Source organism: Canis lupus, chromosome 30, assembly GCF_048164855.1.
Source record: "Canis lupus baileyi chromosome 30, mCanLup2.hap1, whole genome shotgun sequence".
Classification (NCBI taxonomy): Eukaryota; Metazoa; Chordata; class Mammalia; order Carnivora; family Canidae; genus Canis; species Canis lupus.
The window spans coordinates 32,691,328-32,717,836 of record NC_132867.1 but is presented as its reverse complement, the minus strand read 5'-3'; the positions used below and the strand labels follow the sequence as shown (position 1 = coordinate 32,717,836).

Below are 26,509 nucleotides of genomic sequence, written 5' to 3'. Positions count from 1 at the left end.
ATTCCTATAAAAAGGTATTACGGGAACAGCAACATTTGAAGCAAGGCTTCAGATTAAAATACTGTATCATTGTTACTTCCCAGATTTTGATAATTATATTATGATTGCATGAGTGACTGTGCTTGTCTAATAGACTTCAAGGACTTAAGGCACAGAGGGGAATGAGGTCTGCAACTTAACACTCAAATGGTTCAGAAAAGTGTGTATGATGAGAGAGAATGACAAAGCAAATGTGGCAAAATGTGAACTACTGGTGAATCTGGATGAAAATGTTTCTGGAATTCTTCATACTATTCTCACAACTTTCTTGTGTGTTTGAAATTATTTCAAAATAGAAGTGATCAGAGAAAAGAGAAAAGTCAGTGAAGGACAGCCCCTTCACCTCTAGCACAAAACCTTATAAACTTTTTAGAGCAGACATATTCAAAACTGAAAATACTCAGTCACAGAAATGTAAATTTTTCATTTTATTCAAAGTTGGTACAGAAGTGCTAATAACATTTCCATAAAATAATTACTATACTTCAGTTACAGGACAAGATACCACAGAAAGGAATATACTTTGCAAGAAATGTAGGTTCATCTGAAGTTTCCAAATACTTTTTGAAGGCTAATGCAGCAGCTGGCAAAATAACACACAGTACACAAAGAACAGTGTATTTTACAGAGTCAGTAATGAAAACTGACAGCTCTTTAGCAGATTTGCTTCATTGTTTTTCCATTTTTTCAACAATAACACTTTTAAAAAACACATTAAACCAAGATCATACATGTCTACAATTTTAAAAATCAGATTGTATACAGTAAGTTAGAATAATAGTCAAGTTAGAATTGTCATGTATGGTTAACAATCCTAAATCTACAATTTCAATTGTATTCCTTTCAATACAGAAATAACCTGGTTTATACCAAATTCTACTTTCTGCTTGCAACTAAAATATTGTACAATGTGAAGATGGACCCCATCCATCAAATCTTTAAAAAAAAAAAAAAAAAAAAACCTGTGGACAATAAAGGGTACACCGAAAATCAGTTTACACTTCCAAAAACTCACCAATAACTCAACAGCTTCATTTATAATCACATTTGGTCTACAATGCATAACTGACAAAATGATAACATGTACACAATACACACCCCCAGTGCACAGACTGGTCTCTTAAAGAAAATAAGAACAAAGCATAATAGGGAGGACACTGGAAAAAAACGATTTTCAACGTAGACGACATCTCCTTAAAATGCAATACTTACATATCAAAAGTACTAGATAAAAGCAGCAGTATTCTGCTGACATTTGGCTTAAAAATAAAGAAATGAATGAAGCAATTTCACAGGTATTAGAAAAGGAATTGGTTTTCTTCTTGAAGAAGACTACTAACTTTTGCACAGCAACTATTTTTGATATCCACCTTATCAAAAAAAAAAAAAAAAAAGCACTGAGAAGCATAACATAGTTCATATGTGATTGCCAACATAGGTCTGGGCAACAGAAAATGGGATGTCCAAGCAAAGAATGGGTAGATCCCTGCTGTATTTCTGAACTCTGCTGGCAATCTATAAACCAAAGCAATATTGGTGGGGGAAAGCAGGGAACAGATTCCATATCATCATCTGACACTAATGTAATATGCCATTATTAACAAAAATAAAGCTTTTGCATTTCAACAACGCCACAGAAAAGTCCATGAGCAAAAGACTCGTTGATCTGTTTTTGCCACTCAAAAGTTAGAGATCTCAAAGTGAAATTAGAAAATTCTAATTATACATATTTACACTGCTAGGACTACTTTCACCTAGACTAATTAAAGCAATTTTCCATGGAATTATAAATGAAAGAAATTCTGCCAAAGGAATCTTCAAAAGCATTAAGTTTTTGCAAACGATTTTAAATTTAAAAGCAACATTTAAAAGTACAGACACATACTATATAGGACTAACAAGTTATAACTGCTTTGCCTTATCACACATTGCTAAGCCAAAGACGTTCCTCAGTTTTGTTTTGTTTTTTCCTGCATTTCTGGCACTCCTCTGCCCTCATCCCCCTGAAGCCTGAGGTTTCACATTCTAAAATACCGAGGGAAAACACCTGTTTTTTGCTGGAGGGGCAATCTTTCCCTCAAGGCATTCCGCTTAACCCTTCTAAAACATGTGACATTGGTCTACACCAGCTTTAATCTTCATTCCATATATTATCAGAGCTGACCAAGTCTTTCCTTAAGAAGATAAATACACAAAATAGAGGAGAGTGGGAACCTAAGTAGTCACTTCTCTCCCATTCTGAGAGTTACAGCTTTTGACCTATGGGCAAAATCCAAGACAAAGACTATTTATTCATTCTTGATAAACTGGGACTATTCAGGTAAAGAAAGCAAGGGATAAGACAAAGACAATACTGAGTGCAAGAAAACACATTCAGATTTCATCTAATCTAGTCATGAAGCAGGGAATGGGACAGGTAAAAGAATCCTTTAGACTCTTAGAACCACTGTGAAAAGCAAAGTAGCTCATTTGGCAGATCTGCCTCAGATTTAGTTTGATGCTCAGAACACTTGGATCAAATTCTGCTCTATTAAAATGAAGTGCAGTAAAGCACATGAAAAAGTTAGTAAGATATGTTCACCTCTTACAAACCTACGCAAAGATTAAAGACAAGTAGTATTTGCCCTGTTAAAAATGTAAAATTTCTTCATGTTTTCAGGGTACTACTGACAGCCGGTAAAATTTCCTACTAAAGATTTAAAATAAAAAATAGTAATAATAACAACATCAATGGCTCTACAGCTTAAAGCAAAAGTTTGTCAAACTGTTCCACCCACCAAAAGCCTAAAAGTCTGTCTCTGCTTTAGTTCCAGATTGTAGGAAAGAACCCATAGACCCCCATTTTCACTAATAAGCCCCAAATATAATTGCAATGTTCTTGTTCTTGTTCTTCTCTCCCTCAACCAAAGTAGTACAAACTTACTCAGATTATTACGTTTGAACCACTTATCATTTAGGACCACAACTCAAGATACCTCACTGTCTAGGGCTTTCCGTACTATAGTCCTCCACAACTCCCGAGGGCTGTACGACTGGCACTTGTGGGATACTGAGAAATACTGTTAGTCTTGTGCTTTCTACATGTGGAGATACACACCTGCATGTTTGAACATGATTTGTGCTTTCTATGGACTTTTACTTTAAGCTTTTTACCTATCATGGAATGTGAAGCTCTTGTCACATGTATGTTCTCAAATATGCCTATCAAACCTACATCAAAAAAACAATAGTTAAAATATACACACAGAATTAATAAGTAACCTTATAGTTTTAATTAAGGATATAAAACAAATATAGATGAATAAATAACATTTAAACTGCAACAGGAATTAGAGCTACCTGGTTTCCTTGAACCTAAATAAAGGCTGCGTATATAAAGTACGTAAATATAAATGTATTTTTTTGTATTTCCTTGACTAGTTATAACAAAATTTAAAAAGAGGAACTGTAACAAATAAGTATATTCTATCAAGAAAGGGAAATGTGTAAACTAGCAGAGTCAATATTGGCAAACAGAAGGCACTAATCAAAACACGTAAATTTCAGAAGCTGATTATATTATGAAATACCCTATATACTGGCCTTTGCCAATTTGGGATTTCAATAACAGCAATGAGCTTAATTTCAGTTTCCAACTATTATAACCAAGAGTGAGTTATTAAGGAACATTCATTCCACTTATAGAAGTCTAGGCTACAATGATATATTGAAAAATTATCCAGACTAGTTTGTCCAAAGGCAATAAAAAAAGTAAACACTCCTTCCTCCAGCAGCACTGGGGTACAAGGTGAATTTACCAAGATAAATATAAGTCTCCAATAAGGTTGTGGTTATCTACCGTCAACTTGTGCTGTTGAAGAAATGACTGAAATATGTATTTCCCTTATTGACAGAGTTCACTGATTGTAAACTATCTTAAACTTGGGATAGGGGTAGGAGAGGATGGAGTGGCTTCGTTATCATGGGCAACAATTAAGATCTAGTGCTTTTCTGAGAGCAAAGCTACTGTTCCTACACTACGAAAAATCTAAGACCACTGTGCTTTTGTCCTGACTCGCTCTTCATTTGCTTATTTGTTCTAGCATCCCTCTCTTCAAACATAGTATGAATCCAGGTAACCAAACCACACTGGAAAGTTGTTACATAAAATTATTGGTTTAAATCAACAGCTTCAGATTATGGTCCTCCCCTAAAAGGTAAAGTACCTGAAATTAAGTAACGGTACAGATACATCAAAGCTTTATTTCTGAGTAAAAGACAAACATATCCATGGCTAAGGCTGTTAAGTTACCAAGATAAACAGGGTGCTTAACCCAAAACAAAAAACTAAATCCTATCTTTTATACAGGATTTGAGATGGAAAACAGAAACATAAATTATATCAATTTTCACAACATTTCTTTAAAGGTGAATCAGTAGTTAAAAGCCTTATTTCCCAGCATTGGAAAGAAGCTTAAATAAAAATATTTATAGGACTGTGACTAATGGTGTGGGACTCAGTGCTGGCAAAGCCTATTAAGTAGTTTGAACCTTAGCTAAGTTCAATTCTAGGAGTGAAAGAAGTTGCATACCTAGTCTTCTAACAGAGGGGGGAGAGTCTGATAAAAAGCATACCAAATTAAGAGAAGTGACTTTAGTGGAGGAAAAGGGATTTGCAGCCCTGAGGTAAGCCAACCAAGTCTAACCAAGTATAAGTAATCAAAACTTCTTATATGATCCAGTTTCATACCTAACTAGTACAAAAGGGTTTCTCTATATGCCAACTAATTCCAACTTTTTACCCTTAACTACTGCACGAACAGGCTTTTTGGCATTAAAACCAACTCCATTCCTCTCTGCATTATGACACCACCATTTCAAAGGGACTGGTGTGAATTTTAACTATCACTGCCTCACTAATTTTTGAAGAAAGGGGTTTTTAGAATACAATAATGATGTATTATTAGGGCTTTTATTATTAGTGAACATTAGTCTGAGAAAATCATTCTTGAGAATTAACAGTTTAAGCTAATAGAAATTTAGTATATTTAAACACAACCATAGTTAATGAATCATTATTTGGATCCAAGTTTTCAAAACTGGGGCAAAGCAACACTTTTGCACATCATAGCAATAAGCCTGAAAGTGAGTTAAGCTGATAAAATATCAAAAGAGGAATTTGAGAAGTGTTAAAAGAACAGATAAAGAATTAAAGCAATGTAAGGGAAGACAAATAGAGGGAAAGACCAGTCTCTCTGAATGGTAGGTGAGTATACACACATATAGGAATATACCCTATTTGTAAAGTCTGCTCAAGCTAATGTCAACATCAAAATGACTTAATGCAACTTAACACTTTGTTAATGAGATACTGTATGAATACAGGCTTAAAAGCAGATTTTTCTACTAAAGTATTGCTATCAAATATCAGTCACTTTAACCTCAAAAATGTTTAAAAACTCATACTTCACAATATGTAATGTCAAACTAGGGTTTAACAGGCTAGATCTTATTTACTAGTGTCCTAATCTATATGGGGAAAAGTTTAAACTAGCTTGTAGCCAAAATGCTTCAAGTTCTAGAATTCTCTGAACAGAATTCTACATCTGCACATTTTAAGCTAATGTTTGTCCTTTGCCTAACTTGTTAAGTTTGTATCACCCAGGTATTTCTCAGCATCTCATTTAATAGTTTTTCTGACTTCTTGGAAAAATTTTGTCCTGGCAAGTCTCTTTGGTCACATGACGTAACAGGAATGGTCTACATACATTGCTCATCTAAACCTGGGGAATGGTGGTGAGGTGTCACTATTCCATATCCACATGGTCCTTTCCAGCCATCATACCTCAGATGAAAATGACACAGCAGAGTAAAAAATATATGGAAAGTAACTGGCCAAATACTGCCAACTGGGAATAACTGACCAGTCTAAACTTTTAAAAGCTACTGATATAGCCAGTCTGTAGGATGGTGAAGAATAAGAATAACCCATAGGTTGCACTAAATGATATTTGGAGAGGGGAAGATCCATGCACCCTTTCAGTACCAGAAGAAAGCAAGCAATGGACTGAGAAATGGAGACACTGAGAGATTCTCAGTGCCCTAGACAAGACCTTTCAGTCCCCCCACTCACAATCAGCCTCGGGTTAAAGACTGAGTGACAACCTCCTAATCAATTCTTAAAATGTGAAATTTCACATGTGATAGGTCTCTGCTAATTACTTGATGTGCTAAGACTATGACCCTGGCCAGCCTCTTTGTACAAAAACACAATGGATCCTTTGAGCCAAGTGAAAAGGAAGCCTTGGGAGAGGAGATCTGCTCAATTTAGGCCAAAGGACACAGTACCACCACTATTGCTTGATGTTTCCCTAATCTAAAGATAAGAGTAATAACCTCAACCAGGAAAAGAATGGCTATGGAAGAAGACTGGCTCAGCTATTTCAAAAGCCACTTACTATCTTGGGGCAAAAGGACATAATATTTTTGGAGCCAATAGTTCTTCTACATGCCAGAGTTATTAATAAGCTCTGCTCATCAGATCTTAAGACTGAGACTGCTTAAAAGGACAAAAATCTAAGAACTGGGGATACCATTAACAGCAGATCAGACAATACTTTTTCCCTACCTTTGAAGACTAGTGTCTTCACTTCATTTTGACTCTTAGGTAACTATTTTAGTCAATACCACTCTTATTCAATTCTGAACCTTAGCTTGAGCCAATACAAAAATATATACATATTAATGTCTACAGACAAAATGTCATCACTTAGGACTCATTTAGTTAGTGTAAAGTATGAACATTTTGCTAGCTTAATACAGACCATGTATCACTCCATGAACAATCATTCTAACGAAACATACTGAACAGTGGTCCCCTGAATGAAGTTGCAATCAGCAATTCACATACTTATTCAAGCACATTATCTATTACTGGAAAGCAATAAGAAGGGTAAGCTTCAGGGACTTGAGTCTCAACAGACTGATGTTTATACTGGCAAGAATAAACATCCTAATGGATATGCTAATAGTCATTCCTTATTTACAGACATGAGTACTCTAAACTTGACCTACTGCTATATACACACAAACAGACACAAGATGATGTATTTCATGTATCGTACTGAGACAGCAGCAAAGGGGGGGGTGGAGGTGAGGGATCCTAATACTCCAAACTATTAGGACTCAACATTAAATAAAAGGGAGAAAAATCCACATAAACACCACCTATTAATTTATGCTGTAAAAAAGAAGGGATTAAGAAGGCTGCCCAGCCAATGTGTCAATTTTCTTTGCTCAGTTATACAGCAATGTGTTCAAAGTCAAAGAAAATTTTAATTCTTACAACTTAATGCCAATTTGAAAAATCTAAGGTCCTATTATTTTCCCAAATACCGAAAGGTTGTCTCAAAGGAAAAATAGTTCCTTTGAGAAGAGGACAAACCATGAGTCCAGCTTTGGATACACGGTTTTCTGTTCTTCCCAATAGACTTTTTATAACCTTGGGACATGTCACAACCACAGCCTCCTCCATACAAGAAAAGGATGGTCCCTATTTATTTGGCCCCCAGCTTATAAACCTTAAGAATGAAACTGAGAAATAAATTCTACAAGGCACTCTAAGCTCTCAGAAATCATGCTATTCATACATGAATTATTTTTTCATCTACAGACTCAGTCTATCAGAAAGCCTCCTGGAGATGGGAAGACATTATGGTACCTGATTATTTCTAAAATCAACTTTGGACTAATCAAGCCCATCATAATGAAACTCATTTATAGAATACAAAAAATTTGTGAAGTCATTAGGACTGAGTTTTGATTCAAAATCTACAAAAGTATCTAAAAAAGTAATACTTTTCCCTAAAGAATACAAGCTTAATAAATTCATGCAATTTAAAAAGTATCAGAGATTACAGGAAAGTCAAAGAAAGTAGATACACAATTAAGTTTCCTTCATATGTTATGGAGGAAAAAGGACCATGTTGAGCACACAGACACAGAAATTTGTAATCTGTAGAGCTTTTCTCTAATATCTTTTGCATCCTGTCCTCAAGAAGGGGAATCAGCCTGTGAAAAAGATTCCCATCCGTGAAGGTTACAACACAGTGCCATGCCATGTGAAGACAGAATCCTCTAAGTACACAAGTCCTACGATATCCTCCACAAGACATACTACTAAACCCAGAAGTTCTTATTCATGACAGACACCTCTTTAACATGCTATCCATTCTACAGAAAGACTATACTGACAATCTACCAATGGCAAGGCATGCACTCTGAGTTTTCTGTTACTAATGTCCAGTTTGCACTGGAACCTCCTCATGCTCTAAGTCAATGTAACTTTTTAAGAATGTAGAGGCTGTGTACAGATGGCAAGTCTTTCAAAAAAAAGAAAAAAGTAAATCAGGAAAAAAAAAAACCATCAAGGATACGATATGATCTCAGAATTAAATTTTCCCTCCAAAAGCTTAACTTCAACATTGCATGATCTAATCAAGCAGGGCAACCCAGCACAAAAGGCAGTGACAATTTTCTTCAAATTTCTAGACATATCTTCCAACTGAATCCACTTGGAAAAGCATGTGGCTAATAAAAAATGCTACCAAATGACAAAAACAAAGAACAAAGCTAGACAATTAGTGGAGTATGAGTAGTCACCTGTTTAGCATAAGCTCATCAAACACTGCTTGAGGACTGCTAATTCCCAAACTATATAAATAACCTTAACTTGGTCAATTAATCTGGGGATCATCAGCAATGTTTACTTCATTTTCTCCCCTAACCATCTGACAATACAATCATGACATAACTTTATCAAGACAGACTTGGTGGTCATTTGAGTATCGTTCACTTAAACTCCGGTCAAAATTAGAAAAAAAAAAAAGAAAAAAAAGTAACTAGAACAAACTTTTTACCAACAGTCCATATATTGGTGGTACAAGAATAGCTACAGAAAAAAAAACATTCTTCTTCCTTTCTTTTGGCAATCAGAATCCATAGGCTCATGCTAGCAAAATGAACCTGGCAAACGAACTAACTTGTCCTGACACAAGTACCCCGTAAGCACATTAGATTTTCATTACACAACTGATTACACAATGTCTACAAATTCAGTTTTAAATGGTAGGAGGGATTACAGAGACAGAGAAAAAACTTTGAAATGAGCAAGTCTTCTACTTCAGGATAAGAAGGCCTACCAAGATTTGGCAGTGCAGACAGTATACCTTATTCATAATATCTTAGCATATATTCTGCTCTACATGTTCTATGAGAATAATTGGTCTCTCCTTACTTTGGTATGGAAAATTTTAAACCACATTTGCACAATTCAGTCTGTTAAACAAGTTTTACTTCATTTAGGTTGAAAATTTACTTTCGTCCATCTCTGGGAAAATAAAGTCTTGCAAATAGATGATTTTTCTGCTAAGTAAAATTTGGCTAAAACCTATAGCGTAAACAATGCCTGAGAGATGCAACAGTTACATAAGTTTTGTTTTGTTTTCCAAAGACCAGTATTTTCTTAAGTTAGTGTCTCATCATATCCTTAAAAAGTTCATAAGGAGAAATAAACAAACATGAAAATTCCAAGTGAACACACAGCAAAAAGTCCGATATTTAGTATTAGTTTAACTTGTGGAGGCTCTTCCAACATTTGTAAACAAACAGCCTCCTCCTCCATCAGGTCTCTGAGACTCCTCTTGCTGAGGCTCTTACTTTTAAAGCCACAGAACCAATCTATGAACTTCCAGTACCGGCCTCCATCCTCTGTTTCCTTCTTTCTCTCTTTCTCACCCATAAGAGCTGCTTGCCCATTGGAATAAGCATCTACTGGTGTTTCTGCCTCTGAATGCCCTAACGAAGCCACTGGATTGCCCTCTTCTCTGCAGGTCACCAACAGATTAACATCTTCTGGCTGAAGGCCCTTGATGCTATCTTCCGACTTCCCATTGGGAATGATGTGGTTGGTGGCCTCACTGTTCTCACTGCACCTCAGAATGCTCTTCTCTTGCATTTTGTAGGGTTCATCTTTCGGGGAGCAGCTTTCCTTCACCACCAGGCTCTTCTTAGACCAAAAGGTGGTGGTACGAATCTGTTCCTTTGTGGGAGGTGGTGTCAGAAGGCTAACAATTACTGTAATGAGTCCTGTGACCCAAAACAATGCTGTGGCCACATACATGTAATGGATGTCTTTGATGAAGCCTGGCCTGTTATCAGGTTGGTCACATTCTGGGGCACGGTATGCAAAGGCCAGTGTCAAACGGACTGCTCCAAGAACAAAGCCAGCCATTCCACCATAGAAAGCCCCTTGCTCATTACAGCGCTTCCAGAAAATTGCCAGAAGGAAAAGGGCCGCAACTGGGGGTGTCAGGTAATCAGCTACCTCCTGAATGTAAAGGTACATCTGGCCTCCTTGCATCTCCACGATGATTGGCACCCATGCAATGCTGATCACCACCATAAAAGCCACAAATATCCTCCCCACAATCATTAGTTCCCGGGAGCTCGCGCTCCGGCGGATGAGTTTGTACACGTCAAGGGTAAATATGGTACTGGCACTGTTAAAGATAGAGTCCAAGTCGCTCATCAGAGCTGCAATCATCACCGCCATCATTAAGCCACGGAGGCCCACAGGAACCAGCTTCATCACCAGGCGTGGGTAAGCAATATTAGAGCACCCAGCTCTGCTTCCACATACTTGCATGCAGTGCTCTGGGTTGATGCAAGCTATATCATCAGCAAACAGTATTCTGGAAATCATTCCTGGGACAACTATGATAAACATTGGCAGCAGCTTCAAGAAGCCAGCCATAAGAGTAGAGCCTTTGGCATGAGCAATGTTTTTAGCTGCTAAGACTCTCTGCACGATGACTTGGTCAGCACACCAGTACCATACTGAAGCTGGGGTCTGCCCAAGAACAAATCCAGGCCAAGGAACATCTTCATCTGTTGGATTCCGCAACATTTTCAGTGCATCTTTCTTAGGGTGGACATTACAAGAATTTGTGTTGGAAAGGTTGTATGTCAACAAGATGGAAGTAACATTGGGTGAGGCCAACATGTACCTTCTCTTAACTTCCTCAAACCCGCCAATCTCCATCATGCTAATTATCATAAGTGTGAGTGCCCCAACGATCATAAGCAGAGCCTGTAGAGTGTCTGTGTAGATCACTGCAACAAGGCCTCCGGTGACAGTCAGCAAAGCAGTCATGCCAATGAGCAGGATGACAGACACATAGAGGTTCCAACCCAAAGACTCCTGGATAAAGAGGGCACCCGAATACAGATCCACTGAGAGCTTGGTGAAGATATAGAGAATCAGAGACAAGGCTGCAAAATAGACCTGAATCCTATGGCCACCAAATCGCTTGGACAAGTATTCAGGCATGGTGTATACCCCTGACCGGATGTAAATCGGGATGAAAACCCATCCCAGAAGTTGCAAAAGCAGTAAGGCATTGAATTCCCATGCGCCCACTGCAAATCCACTTGCAGCTCCAGATCCTGCCAGCCCAATGAAGTGCTCACTCCCAATATTGCTCACAAACAGAGAGGCACCAATTGCTACCCAGGTCATAGAGCGCCCCGCCAGGAAGTATCCACTCACGGTGCTTCTATTAGATTTCCACATGGCAAAAAAACCAATGCACATGACCAGGATAAAATACAGGGCCACTATGGCAATGTCTGCTGTCTCCAGTACAGCCCTCATTTTGGTAACTTTGTGAATAAAAGTGTCCAATGACAGAAGTGTCCGACTTTTTATTTACTCATTAGTAACCCCAGCCAAGTCTGTAAACCATACGTGAACTGGACTACACAGAGCAACACAGCAGGTCAAAGTCTTTGTCCTTTGGTTTGCTGTCTTGATGGTGGTGGTTGTGATAAACTTTGAAGGAGACAGTTTAAATTTTCCTCCGCTTCTTAATTGGGATTGAGAACTTAGCTCGTACTCTTAATCCACTCTCCACAAGACCATCAGCATTTACTCAGGTGCTGGAGGAGAAATTCTGAGTTGCAGCTAAGTTAGTGAAGCCTACTGTACCAACCCTGCAAGGCAGCAAAGACAAAAGACAAAGATTGAATTAGAGGAGGGTCTCACCAAGTGATGAGGAAACTTTCAGTCTAGCAAAACGGCGCAATAAGACATTCTTTATAAAAAGAAAAAAAAAAAACTTTTAAAATATACTTCAGTTCCACAGGAAAGAGCAATCTATACTAGCACATCTGATATGTAAAGTCATGAGAATATTTATCATTTTGAACTAAGAACAAAAATTCATTGATCTCATAACTAAGTGACCTAACTTCTCTAGCAACTAAGAGCTGCCTACCATGACGTTGCCCTTTTTTCATCTTACTGTTGTCGTCTCAGATTGGAACAGACACCAAGATCCTAAAGCACCTTAAGGGAAGAGGTGGAAGGGACACTAATTTTTTATAAGGACACCACAATGAATCTTCAAATGCTATGAATCCTGAATAATGAACTTTATAGCCAGTTAGGGTCCTGGATGGAACAGGCAGGCAGACTGAAAATGTTACCATCTACACCCAAACACAAAATCAAGTATTACTTACTCTATGCAAAATTATTATAAAATTCTCCTAAATTCCTACTACAAATGTGTATGTGGTAGTTATCACCCAGTAGTGTAGAAATTGTGAGAGGACTCCTGCCCTAAAGGAAAACAAAACATTCCACACACACACACACACACACACACACACAAAACTAGGAACACACAACTTATAAAACCCTAAAATTTTATTGTTTCTCCTAGCTAGAAGACATCACAAGATTTTTGAAAAATGTTCAAAAATTTCTTTCCATTCCTTTCATCCGGCAATAATTCCAAGAGAATCTCTGAGCGAATAAAGGCACACGGGCACAAGGTTTGATTTTGTTGAATATTTTTCCCTTTTAATACTGCTTTCTTGTTGAAGGGTATAGAAAGCAAGAATAGGGAGGAGGAGAAAAGAATTTCTCAAAGACCGAAAAATATCTTCCAAACTTCATGAAACAAACATTTATCAACCATTAGATAATAAGTTCTCTTCAATTAAGTCAATCACATATTTTTCAGTCCTGGATTAAGGAAAAAAAAATCACTCTGCAAAACAGACATTTAAATCCACCTAAAATCAAATTTATGGATCAGATGGGTTTTCTCCTGAAAAAACAGACAAATTCTAACTCTACAAAGTTAATTATAATTATAGTTGAGATCAAAATGAAGAACATTTGTTATTCATCCTAATGCCTTCCACACATCAACTTCTAATGTGAGTCCTTTTGTGATAAAGCAACCTCAAAGTGAATTTTTTTCTACATTTGACAAAGTAGATAACTTTTTGATGAATCTCTGCATTTTCCTTTAAAAATCAGTACCAAACTTAAGTCCTATAAATGATACTAAAGGCACCGCTTTCCAAAACTGTTCAAAATAGACCACAGTATTAAAAACTTTTTTAAAAAATTTTTATTTATTCATGAGAAACACAGAGAGAGTGTCAGAAATACAGGCCAAGTTAGAGGCAGGCTCTTCACAGGGAACCCAATGCAGGACTCAATCCCAGAACCCTGGGATCACGACCTGAGCCAAAGGCAGACATTCAACCACTGAGCCACCCAAGTGCCCTGTATTAGAAACTTAAAAATACACCTCTCACTGGCCAGGAAAGGATCTGGAAACAATGGCTAAAGATAAACGTTCTATTGAATTAGGTTATTAGGTCTAACTCATAATGCTGCCTAGATAGAAATGTCTTAAACCCATCTTTATGCCTTTTTTTTTTAAAGCATACTGCACTATAATAATTATACTAAGAAAACTGATTACTATCTTTCCTCCTAAGAGTCTATAATGAGTGACATGAATAAAACTCCCACACAAAAGTATAAAATATACGAACAGTTGGGATTTGTATCACTTCCTACTTGCCAAATCTTCAAAGCTGGTCATATTTCTGTGACCACTATCCCCACCCCTAAAACTTTCTAAAGAAACACTTGGACATTATCTAGAAGGATCCCCTAAATTTTTAATAAAATATAATCAGATAACTAATATACATCAATTACCTAAAAGGTATCTTTAATGTTTCAGTATAAGGGGGCAAGTCCTTAATTAAAAAGAAAATAGCTGTTGGCAGTTATGAAATCCAGCCATTGAAGTAGCTCTCTCCCTGCCATTCATCATCCAAGCCACTTGTTTCAACTTCCACAGAAAAGCCTAATTCACCGGGCAAGACAGCCCTTTCAGGTGTTACTCTTCTTTATGGCAGCTGCTAACCAAAAATATGTTTCTCCCAAGAAGAGACCAACAAAACACTCGGTGCTTTTGTTGGGAGGGGGGGAGAAGGACGAGGAATCTGTGCAGCAACAGCCCCTACCAGCAGCTTCTTTGTTCAGAGAACCAAGTGCTCAAAAAGAAAACAAGCACCTTCTTAAATCACTAGCAAGCATTGCTAGTATCAGTAACATTGTTCTTCTTGTCAAATTGGATCTATACAAGCCAGATCTCTGAGCCATATTTTGTTTCCTGATGAATGAACCTTCAGACTGGTCTAAACCCTAACTTCTCTAGAACAGCAGGTCAGCTACAGAGAAAAGACATGCCCACAGGAGAGGTAGCAGGGAGTGGCCAAACACTAGCTCAAGGCTGACTTTCTCCATTCTGTCTGCCTGTGCTTCCTCAGACCATTCAGAAGCCACTGCCAACAGTCCCCATCTCACTGGATACCATACCAATTTGTGGGCAGGTTTAAGATTTTTCCAATTTAAACAAAAACCATCCAGAGACCAGCACCTGGTAAAGACTGGAAAAGGAAAAACAAAACCAAAAATAGGTCAATTTAGTTTATAGAAAGATATAAAATACTATAATACAACGCAGCTAAATTTCACATTCTAGCCATGAACAGAGATTGTCACAGCCTTTAGATAAATTATGCATTCCTTAAAAATGGTTCCAAATAAAATACACAATATAAGTTCTGCACATTTTTTCTTTCCTTTAAAGAAGTAAATATTTCTACAAAAATACAATGAACACTAACCAGAATGTCTTTATTTCAGAACAAATATACCTGAAAAAATTTTTTCATCAGCTAAAATGAAACTTCTTAATTTATGTTTCTGTATTACTAGGATAAGCTGTTACACAGGTCAGATAAAATCCTGTAAGTGAGAAATGTGAGACAAGTAAAACAGGTACAGGAATGATAAATATATGGGTTGGTTTCTTGGTAGTATATTTTTTTAAGAAAACAAATATTTCTATAATAAGAGTATTTTTTGTGGAATGTATAAAGTGGTCCCCTAGTGGTGATGGGCAGTATAATAAATTTTTCCAAATTGCAAAACAAAGGCATTTACTGTGAAACAGAGCAGAAGCTCCCCCAACCCCAAGAGAGGGCAGGCTTCCTTTTCAGAAAGTGTTTTGTTGACAGTTTTGCACAAAATTAGAATAAAATTTTGGTACTGTCTCATGTACCAGAATGAATTAAATGACAACTGAAGAAGTAATCCAAATAGAGAAGTATACCTAAGTATTTGCTGTGTTTGAACTAGAAAGAGGAAAATAGGTAACACCAAATTATATTACCTATGAATGCCCGTTTAGGTATTAAAATCAAAATATAATTAGTTATAGTAACCAAATCCAACATCTCTTTTCTATTATCTAGGATGAGCATATAATTTATCTTCCAAACTAGGAAATTACTCTGGGACAATCTGTAAACTCAAGGACATAGAGTCACTCTAGAAAGGGAGTCACCAATAAAAACCCACCAGGGAACAAGAGAAACAATTCCTAAAGCCAGCAGGGCCCCAAGTCATAACAACTTCAATGAGGCAAGGGGACTGACAAAGGACAGAAAACAGCAATACAAAAGTGGCCCAACAACAACCTTTTTAGCTTGGAGTCACTTTTAAAACCACACACTCAAAGGACAATCTGAACAGGCCAGCCCAGCACTATCAATAGTAGGCTTCCAAGGTCTTGCTTATATTCTGATCCAATGAAAAATGTTCACTGTACCAGCTAGTAACCTACGAATTATGGAACACATGGGCACCTTTGAAAACTTACATGTATGGGTGGCACCATCGAGAAAGCAGACAAGTTTTGAAGGGCTGGAGCCACATAAAATTGTCCAGTGCATAGACCAGGTACTTAGCACATGTTGCTTTACCTTCTACAACTTGTATGAATTAAAAGTTATGATTATCACCTCCTTTCAAATTAAACTGTCAACTATATCCCAAACTTGTTAGGTTTCTCACAAAAACTATATATAGATAAAAGAACTAAATAAAATATTAAATATTCAGTTCTCTCACAAGTATCTTAAGGAGACTCTCAACCATCTCATGAACAATTAGCTCCTAATTTACATCACTTCAAGTAAAATACCAAAAAGAAAACCCTAAACATAGACAAAATTCTACTTACAGACTTTTCATACGCATTTTCACTTTCGTCATCTTGACTCAAGGTTCAGTAAAGCAAATGCCACTAACAGAGTAGATTAATGGTGCATATATATGTGACCATCCTCAATCCAGGCTTACTTTAAAAATGTAGAAATAGAGTGGGAAATATCAGAAAGGGAGACATGAGAAACTCCTAACTCTGGGAAATGAACTAGGGGTGGTGGAAGGGGAGGTGGGTGGGGGGTGGGGGTGACTGGGTGACGGGCACTGAGGGGGGCATTTGATGGGATGAGCACTGGGTGTTATTCTATATGTTGGCAAATTGAACATATACCAATAATGGTAGTAGTTTATCAGTGGCACATAAAAGTGAAACAAGGGTTTCTAATACAACTCATATGAATTCCAGTCAGTTGTAAATCACAAGTGGAGCTAAAGATAACACTACATGTAATCATGATACAACAGTCCCTAAAACATGTAAGGAGTTTGCTCTTAAAACTTTCTTGCAAAATGTTTCTATTGTACCTACAACCTCAGCTATTCAAATTTCTGAAAGTATGTAAGAAATGCATGAAACCCTGATTGAACTAAATGGCATTTAAACCACCAGGGTGGGAGGCAAGGCAGGGTAGGCAGGGATCTGAGCCCCCCTCCAGCATCTCTCTACCAACCAGACCAGCTCTATTTTTAGCAAAGTACTGGGGAGAGATGGGGTTTAGGAGAATGGTTTCCCATGTAAGTAAACCATTTCTTCAAATAAAATGTTATTCACCTAAGAAAAATGAACTACCAAATTTATCATTTCACACATATACACACATCCCATTCATTTTAATCTGTTTCTATCAATATCAAAGTCTGGCTCACAATGTTTCGTGTTGTTTTTTTAAAGAAGTCTCAGAGAATGAAAACCTTTTAAGTATGAGGATAACTTTCAAACTACCACTGTTTTCAAGTTTTATGTGGATTATACTAGATCATGTACATGGAAAAACTCCAATAACCTTTTTGAGAGAAATGAAAATATGAAGAGAGAGCAGCAGTGTCTATGTTTGTTTATAGGAGACTGGGTGTCAAAGATAAGTGAGTTATAAATTATATATAAAGATTAAAAAAAAAAAAAGGCCTGACACTTACTGACCTAAGTCCTAACACCTTATAGATACTATAATAGGAGCACTGTGTGCATTAAGATACTCCTTAGAGTAATTATGGAATAAGTACAATTACTACGATCATTTTACAGATGAGAAAAGGAAACCAAGGAAGTAATGTAACTTGCCCCAGGACAGTTACTCATATTTACTTCAGCATCTGCACTTGCATCTATCGGTCTAAATGGTTTCTGCCCTTATAATCACTAGGCAATACTATCTTCAATGACAAGAACATGTCTTTACTAATAGAAAGAAATATAAATAATAACAATTAAAAAAATCCTGTATCATCCATGTTTAAAAATCTGTGCTTATAGAGAAAATACTTGAGATTTTTATATAACAAACTTTTACAAAACAGACTACAAGAGCACACAGGATAAAATGCAACTGAAGTATTTATGTATGATCATGTGTGAATGGATATATTAAGGAAAAACTAAAGATTCAAAACAAAAAGAGGTCCCTGGCATAGGCTTCTTAAGTAAGTAAACAAACAGCAGAGAAGCCTTGATGAATCAGTTTTGTAAGACCAGGGCTTATCCTGGTTCTCACAGTCCAAACCCAAGGCTTATGCCTTCATTCTCTGCAGTGTTAATTGTTCTTTCACCAGAGAATAAAAAAATCTATCCCTTCTACACCTGACTTTGTTACCATGGGCCACATGAATCTACCCAAGCCAGTCTTCCTTCACTTGCTAACTCCTCCATCCTCAAGACATTAGGCTAAAAGAATCAGCAATCTACAGATAAAAGAGTTTTCATAGTAAAATCTGTGGACCACGGTTCTGCTTGAATGAAGTGTTTGTGACCACCTATCGTTGCTTGGGAGTGTGAATAACTTGGCTCATATTCCTTAAACCTGTCTCACTCTCAGTCTTGCCCATCTCAAGGAAAGGCCAACTCCACTCTCACTACTGCTCAGGTCTCATCATATCAGTACTATAAGGCATTCCTGACAACTTGCTCATTGTCTCTCTCAAGCCACACACAATCAATCGATTAGTCTGCTGGATCTATCTCAAAACATGTATCTATACTCGGACCATTTGTCATTTCAACTGCTAGAACTCTGGTTGAAATCACCATCCCATCTGATCTAGTTTACCAACTGCCCTTACCTTAACCTGTCTCCAAGCTTTGGCCCTTGGTCTACTGCAGGGCATTAATTAACACAGCAAGCAGTCATCCTTTTATTTACAGTTCACGACACACCAAACATACCTCTGGCCCTTGACATTTGCTGTTCCCTATGCAAGGTACACTTAGCAACTCCCAGATTTTCACAACTTGCTCTCCTCTCATTTACAGCTTTACTCAAAAGTAACTCCACTAACCACCTCAGTCCTTCAACCTGCTTTACTTTTATTTACTTTATTTTAAAAGTAATCTCTACACCCAGCAGGGGGCTTGAACTCATGACCCTCGAGATCAAGAGTCAGATGGTCCACCAAATGATCCAGCCAGGCATTCCATTCTGCTTTATTTTTTTTTCCATAGCACTCAATACCTTCTAAGATACCAAAGAACTTATTTATGTTTATTATTTCCTCACCACCAGAATGTAACCTCCATAAGGGCAGAGATTCTTGTCTGTGCTGTTCAGTGATGTAAACTGTGTCCAGAGCAGCCTGGCACACCACAGGTAGGCAAATGTTTGTTAAATAAAATGTTAATGATAAAGTACCTAACCAAAAGTGTTAAACTTTCAATATCCTACATAATCCTCAAGAGTAGGTTTTGTTTTTGTTTTTAAGCAGTAAGTGATGACAGAGTAAAAGGCCAAAAGGGAGTACAGCACTTCCTCCCCTACCAAAGAGATCAGATCAGCTATCACAAACAGTTTGGAGAGTGTATGGAATGACAAGGCAAATCAAACAAGGCAAGAAGCCCTTTGTTCAGACAGAAATCTCAATGGGCCATGATGTAGTAAAAAATTGTTATCTGGAGCCACTATCTCATCCTACCCACTCATCATAAGAGTGGTCTACTTATTTCACTGTACTAACTCCACTGCAGAAGTCCTCTAGATACTACCCCTGCAATATCAATATCCACCTCATAGTGTGCAATGATTCCCAAGTGCTTCTTCTACTATGGTTGTTTCCATACAAAAGGCAGGTCAGTGTGGGGAAGGAGAATTTTCCTTCAGCCTACTCTTCTCTACAAGCCCAACCCTCTTGCTGATCTCCGCTTATGAAGACTATATATCCCACCTCTACCTCCCATTACACTTGAAGCATTAAATGTTCCACAATACTGAGCAAGATACTTTAAGAACTACCATTTACCAACACCAGGCACCATTTCTACACTACATGTACCAGCTCATCCAATCTTCACAAAACCCCAAGAGATAAGCATAATAATAATCCCTAATTTATAAATGAGAAAATTGAGGACATTTTTGTCCTTTCTAAATTGAGGACTTGATCACTAAGAAAGTCCAGAAATATCCTCTGTGAAGATGAAAAATATATTCTTTTACAACACTCCCCAAGATACACATAAAAATGTAGGAAAAAAATACAAGTCAGAAAAAAAAATCTCATTGATAAAGAAGAAATAACGCAATTAGAAAACTACCCTATGTGGTCCCTAATGAATCATCAAAGTTGAACCTTATCTCTAGTCATGAGAAAGTAACTACACAAATCCAGGCAATGACTACAATGGATGCTAGAATCCTCAGGTGACAGGCTGATGGAGAACTTTAAAATGGATGGATGAGACTGACAGTATCTGCACCCACCAAGAATGAATCGTCTCTAAAAGACAGACATACGTGCATCCTGATGTGATGCTACACCCTGAATACTTATGTGCTCTTGTAAAACAAAACCTGAAAACTAATCAAATTTCTACCCGCCAGTTTACAGAAAATATCCGGATTAGATAAACACATAAGACACTAGGAAAAGATAAACCAAATTCAGAAAGTAAGGAAGGGTGGGGAATCAGTTACATTTAAGACTCAAGGGGCCATCAAGTAAATGCAGCCTGTGGATCTTGTCTGGATTCAGATCAAATAACTCAACTAGGGAGAAACATTTGAGACAATTCAGAATTTGAACATGGGGATGTTAAGGAATTCATCTGGTATCATAAAGGCACTGTGGTTGAGTTTTGTTTTTCTTTAAAGCCCTTACCTTTTGGATATGTACCAAATATTCACAGGTAAAATTTTATTATCTGCACTTTGCTTTAAAGCACTCCAGCAATAACAGATTCAGAATCATCAACAGATGCTAAAGCCAGTGGAAGACAAGAAAAGAACACTCAGTCTCAACTTTGTCACTCTATAAATCACCAATTACAAAAAGAGAAAAGGTATGTTTACAATGGAACAATCTGGTAGATAACACCTAAACCAAATGACTACTTAACATCAATAGTGAGACAAACAGTTACGCTTTCTCATCATTCAATACACGGCCATCCCTAGTTAATAACAATGTCAACAATGTTTAGCCTATCTCAAATCATGAGAAAATCAACTAGACAAATCCAATTGAGGGATTCTGCAGACCACTGGGCCTGGACTCTTCAAAGTGCTACTGTTGTTAATGACAAAGACCTGAGAATTGTTCTAGATCAAGGAGACTAAACAAACAAATGCATGATCCTTGACTGAATACTGTATTAAAAAGCTAAAGGATATTAACGGAGTAACAGAATAAATTTGAACATGTATGTATTGAATATTTTATAATAGCACTGTATCAATGTCAGAACTGAGTAATGGTTATGTTGTGGTTGTGAAGAAAACTGCCCTTATTCCTAAAAATGGCATGTCAAGATGTTTGCGTCTCTCAAATGATGCAGATTGAAAAAAAAAAAAAAGAGCAAATATGGTAAGTTCTAACAATCAATGATCTAGGTGAAAAAGCATGCAGGGGTTAACTGAACTGGTCTTGTAACTTTTCTAAAGAAAATATAAAATACTTTATAAAAGAAAAAACGAAGGGCAGGGGTGGGAAGGCAGGTGGAGTGTAGATGAGGCAAGATTGGTAAATGTTGATTGGTTGTTGAAGCTGGGTGATGGGCACAGTATGGAGATTCATTAAACTATTTCCTTTTACGTGTGCCCAAGTCTGCATCTTAATTCTCACTTCTAGAAAATGGGGGAAAACAGGTTACCTCAAGGCAACATCTATATTACTAAATAAAAAAGCTCCATGGGAAAAAAATTAAGCATTAAACAATTGTTATCCACTGTCAATTCTTTCAGGAAAGGCTCAATTGAAGATGACCTATAAAACAAACCAAAGCCTGCTGAACTGAACTCAAGCTAACACTGACTCCAAGATCCCTGCACTTTTTCCTGCTGTTCTGTCCCAGGTTAATGGCAATGGCCTCACTTAAGTCCTTCACTTAAGTCTCTGCCTCACCTGAGCACTCTAACAAAAATGAAATTTGCCACATTTGTCTCTCATCACACTTTCTTCAGCGTTTGCTCGTTTTGTCTCCCTTACTAGAATGTAAGCAAGCTCCAGGAAAACTGGAGCTTTGTCTTACAGTTTAGCACTATATTCCCATAGAACATGATAATGTTAGTACCCTGTAGGCACTCAAAATAGATGTGAAATATTTCCTTTAAACTAAAGGGAGTTTAACCACACTACCAGTATGTTGTACACTCTTTTTACAGATAAAGTGATGAAAAGCAGAGTTTCCAGGTTGAGACTGCCCTTAGAATGCTGGCCCAGCCATTTACTGAGCTGTGGGACCCTGGACACCTTTCTGCTTCAGTTTTTCCACTTGTAAAATGGAGATCACACCACCTAACCCTTAAGATGACTAAGTATTCAAAGGGAAAATACATACACACATACACACACACACACACTGCTTAAACTACTAAGAATTAAGTAGTATAAAACAAGGTTTAAATGTAGAACATCCAACCATGTCAACTTTGTGGTTCACCTTCATGTTTCCTGTGTTCATCCTACTTGGTTCCAGTCTTATGTTCCTGGAAAAATCATTCCTAGAAGAACAGATGCCAAAAAGTTTTTTGTTTTTCCATGTGACTGGGGCCAGAAAATGTAAACACCAGCCTTCTTGCAGACCAGATTCTAATTCTCCCAGGAGGCCAAGTCATAAATAGAAGATCCTGAAAGTCAGATGTTTCCTCAAGCAGATGTACGTGGTTGGAAAACTTTTAAACTTTCTAATTTTCCTCAAGGTTTAGGGAATATAAGATTTCCAAGAAGCAAAAAATAAGACCACAAACAGGAAAACTTGATCTGTATTTGGAAGAACTGGCAGAAATTATGGCCTGAATTGAACATAAAAAGTAAACATAAAACTGAGGTATGGGGTTACAGGTTACCAATGCAGCTAGACTTTTCTCTAATATTTCAAAGATAGGACAAATAGTCTAAAACTCCATAGAAAACAGGATCACAACTGTTTTCCGTGAATGTTAGAAGATTGGAAGATCCTGATGTTGCAGCTTTCAATTATTTCATTCTAATCAGATAAAATAATAAAAAAATATTTTTGTCAGAAAGACGTTTTTCTTCACCTCAACCTTCTTAAACTGAATCTGCAAAACCTCCTGGCCCTCAGTCCACACAACAGGAATGGTTTTTCTGAGAGTGGTATAGTGCTACTACAGACTCAAGACCATCCCTGATGGAAATCTGGTTTCAAAACAAAATTGCTTTCTCATATAATTGCTAACAAAACAGAAGGCAAATACTATGCCAGTAAAAGAATGAAAATCAAAACAACATACCAGTGGGTCATATATTTACTTAAGAGCTTCAACCAAATTTTAAAACAACACTTAAGTACACCTTTTCTATATGTAACAGATACCTGGCAGATCCTACTCTCAAATTTAGTCTTTCATTCAGCAACAGAAACTCACCTGGTCTCTGAATCAGACCCAGAACTGCATGAGGTTTTATATTCATAATTTGCCTAACTGAAGCAGACTGCACATGGGTTCCCACAAGGACCTTCCCAGTACCTGAAATCCAAGTGCTGCTAAGGTCTTGAGTGAGACCTTACTGTGTGAAAAGTGAGAAATTTCCCATACTGGACTACATCCACAGCAATCTGGCTATGATAGCTGCACTTAGCTTTCCTCACTTGACAAAATTCAAGCATTTTAACGGTAAGGGTAGTTGTCAACAAGAATGTTATAAAACTAAAGTCCAAACAAACAATACCAACATTTATTTCTTGGCTGTAGGGCAGAAGAAGCAAGCAAATGCCAGTTTACAAGTACTGAGGGCTCCAGGTTGAGGTTTAAGATTTTGTTAAGTCCAAACTTTCACTTGCAATTCCTTTTTTAAGTTTTCACTCATAACCACCACTCCTTAAGTGTTCCAAACGTGGATACGGATTCCCTTTATCAGAATGCTGCAATCACAGTTAAAATGATTGGGAGCAGAGGGTGGGGGAAGCAACACAAATCAATTATACCCTGGACTTGAAAGGTAGGAAAGAACAAATTGAACCTGAGATATATATATGCATTTTTTTTTAATTGGTGATTTGCTGTTATGTATATGAAGTGAGAATGGGGAAATGAGAAAGACAAAAAAGAAAAGTCATGGTAATTAATAGCTGGGTTTCCACTCTATGGAAACATGAAGCTTGATCAAAAACAAAAACATTGTATCATCCCCCTTGTTCTATACTCTGACTAAAGAGCACCTACATTTTTTCATGGATCTGTTCCAAGGATCATGGGTCATATAAGCTAATGTGAACTTCAAAAAATTTCATTTTCTAGACAAGTACTCTTGCTCAGAACAGTATTTCAAACTCTTAAGAGGCTAGTACTATGGGTATAAAGCAAATTGCACTAATGCATGCTTAAAATAAGCATCACCCAGACATTAAAAAAAAAAAAGTGGACTATGAATACTAATTTCTGACAGTTTACAGTAAGTCATACTTCAGTCCTCATGCTATTCTCTTAAGTCTGTACATGCACTTTAGCCTACATGGACATGCATAAATAACCCAGCAGTCCAAAACTAAAAACCACTATTACTTTTAAGAATGGAATGTGTTTGCCATTAACTATCAGTCCTATTGTAAACCAATGGCCAATTAACAAAATGGGTTTTATCAACATGTGAGCAGCAATTTCTGAAACCGAAGTGCTAAAAAAAGGTCTAAAAGCTATCATGGACATCTTTAAAAAATGTCTAAAGCCAATTATCTAAGTCAGAAATCAGGTGGTAGCGTATCTGACCAACAGATAGATTTCATTTGGTCTATATGCTTAAATACTTTTGAGTGAGTTGCCAACATCTTAAAAATTGGATTTCCTGAAAAATCTGGATCTCTGGCTACTAACAGTAGGAAAGAAAAGGACGAGGGGGTAAAACCAGGCCCACACTCCCAGGCAACAGACTGGGTTAGTCAGCACCAGCACCACCAGCACACACATGCTCCCCACCCAATGGCTCTTTCATCTCGCCATCAGCCCACCCACCCCTTTGCAGTCATGAATTAAAACACTCCAAACTATGACAAAGTATAACCTCCACTGAGGACAACCATTTATACTTACCTAGTTTTAAAATATAGTAGTTAAAAAAGAATTCAGCACACATCCTGGCTATTCTTCAGGCAACTTTGTTAGATAGCTTTTATTAACTCATGAATACATTTACAATTTATATCACCATCTCCCAAACAGAATGAAAAGGACTTCAGTTACCAGCATTACTATTCCTCTTGGTCAGATTGTTTCTTCCTTTATATACTCTCTCTCTCTCTCTCTCTCACACACACACACACACACACACACACACACTTTTCTCAAGTCTGCTTCCAGAGGTGCCCAATACCTTATAGCATCCCCATTACACAACTTCAGAGTAAAATAAAAAAATCAGGTACAAAGTCACAAATTAAGTCTGAAATAAAGATGGATTTAGAAGACTGATAATTAAGTAAATATTTTTAAAAAGCACATTCTCTCATAGAAGGTCGTATCTTGGACTTGTTAGACTACAAGTATTTCTGGCTCATAACAATTACTAAAAAAAAATTAATGAAATATATACATTCCAGCAACATGTGGTATAAAATACTATTTTAATTCCTTTATAAAAATAAAATCTGTACCAATAAGAATGAACAAATTATTCAAATCACCAATTAAAATATGTGGTTTTATAATACGCTGCTGTATCAAAAATAGAAAGTAGAATACTAACTGAAAATACCATGTAGTGGCAGAAATCAATTAGGCTACCATCTCTCTGCTCTGTTTTTCCTTCTGAAAAGAGGTCATCCTTACAGCTTTAGCAATTTGCCTATTAGCAATCAAACATTTACTAAATAAAATTAAAATACTAAGTTTCCCCCTACACTTGCCTCAAATCACCTTATTAACAGCCTAAAGTAATTATTCTCTTGAGAGTTTCCCATTCTTCACTCTTCCCAACTTTTCACCTAAAACACACGTTGAGTCTAACTACTAAAGTATTAGTTATATTAAGGTTGGATGAGAGAGATAAATACAAAGATGCAAATTTAGTTCTTGATGAGGAGTCTCAGTGCAGGGCCTGGCAAAGGCCAGCAGCTGTCACTAAATGACAGACATCACAAAGAGATCATTCTAAGCTGGTGGAGTCCATGGGAACCCTCATATACATATTACATCTCGTAGATGCAAAAGTTTGCCCTTGCTTAATTAGCATGCAAGCTATTATGTACTATGACTCATGTTCACAAATTCAAAAACTTATTGAGCAACTACTACATTCCAGGTTTGACTAACCCTCAGATTTTGATAAAACTTACATATAAAAAAAAAAAATTACCTTTTGGAGTCTCTTCATCATTAAAGCGGTAATAATGGAAAACTAGGCAATAAAAGTTCAATAACTTGCCTGATAACACAAAACTAC

The 26,509-nt window shown here is 37.1% G+C and overlaps 1 protein-coding gene across 2 annotated transcripts in view; it reads right to left on the bottom strand.

The window, feature by feature from the left end:
- Positions 1 to 454: 454 nt before the first annotated feature.
- The window catches only part of SLC5A3 (solute carrier family 5 member 3), a 33,246-nt gene continuing 7,191 nt past the window's right edge, over positions 455 to 26,509 (bottom strand). For both annotated transcript variants that reach the window (XM_072806847.1, XM_072806848.1), the window contains exon 2: positions 455 to 12,069. In XM_072806847.1, the coding sequence (XP_072662948.1) occupies positions 9,575 to 11,731 (2,157 nt within the window). In that variant the 5' untranslated portion in view covers positions 11,732 to 12,069 and the 3' untranslated portion in view covers positions 455 to 9,574. The remainder of the gene's footprint in view (positions 12,070 to 26,509) is intronic.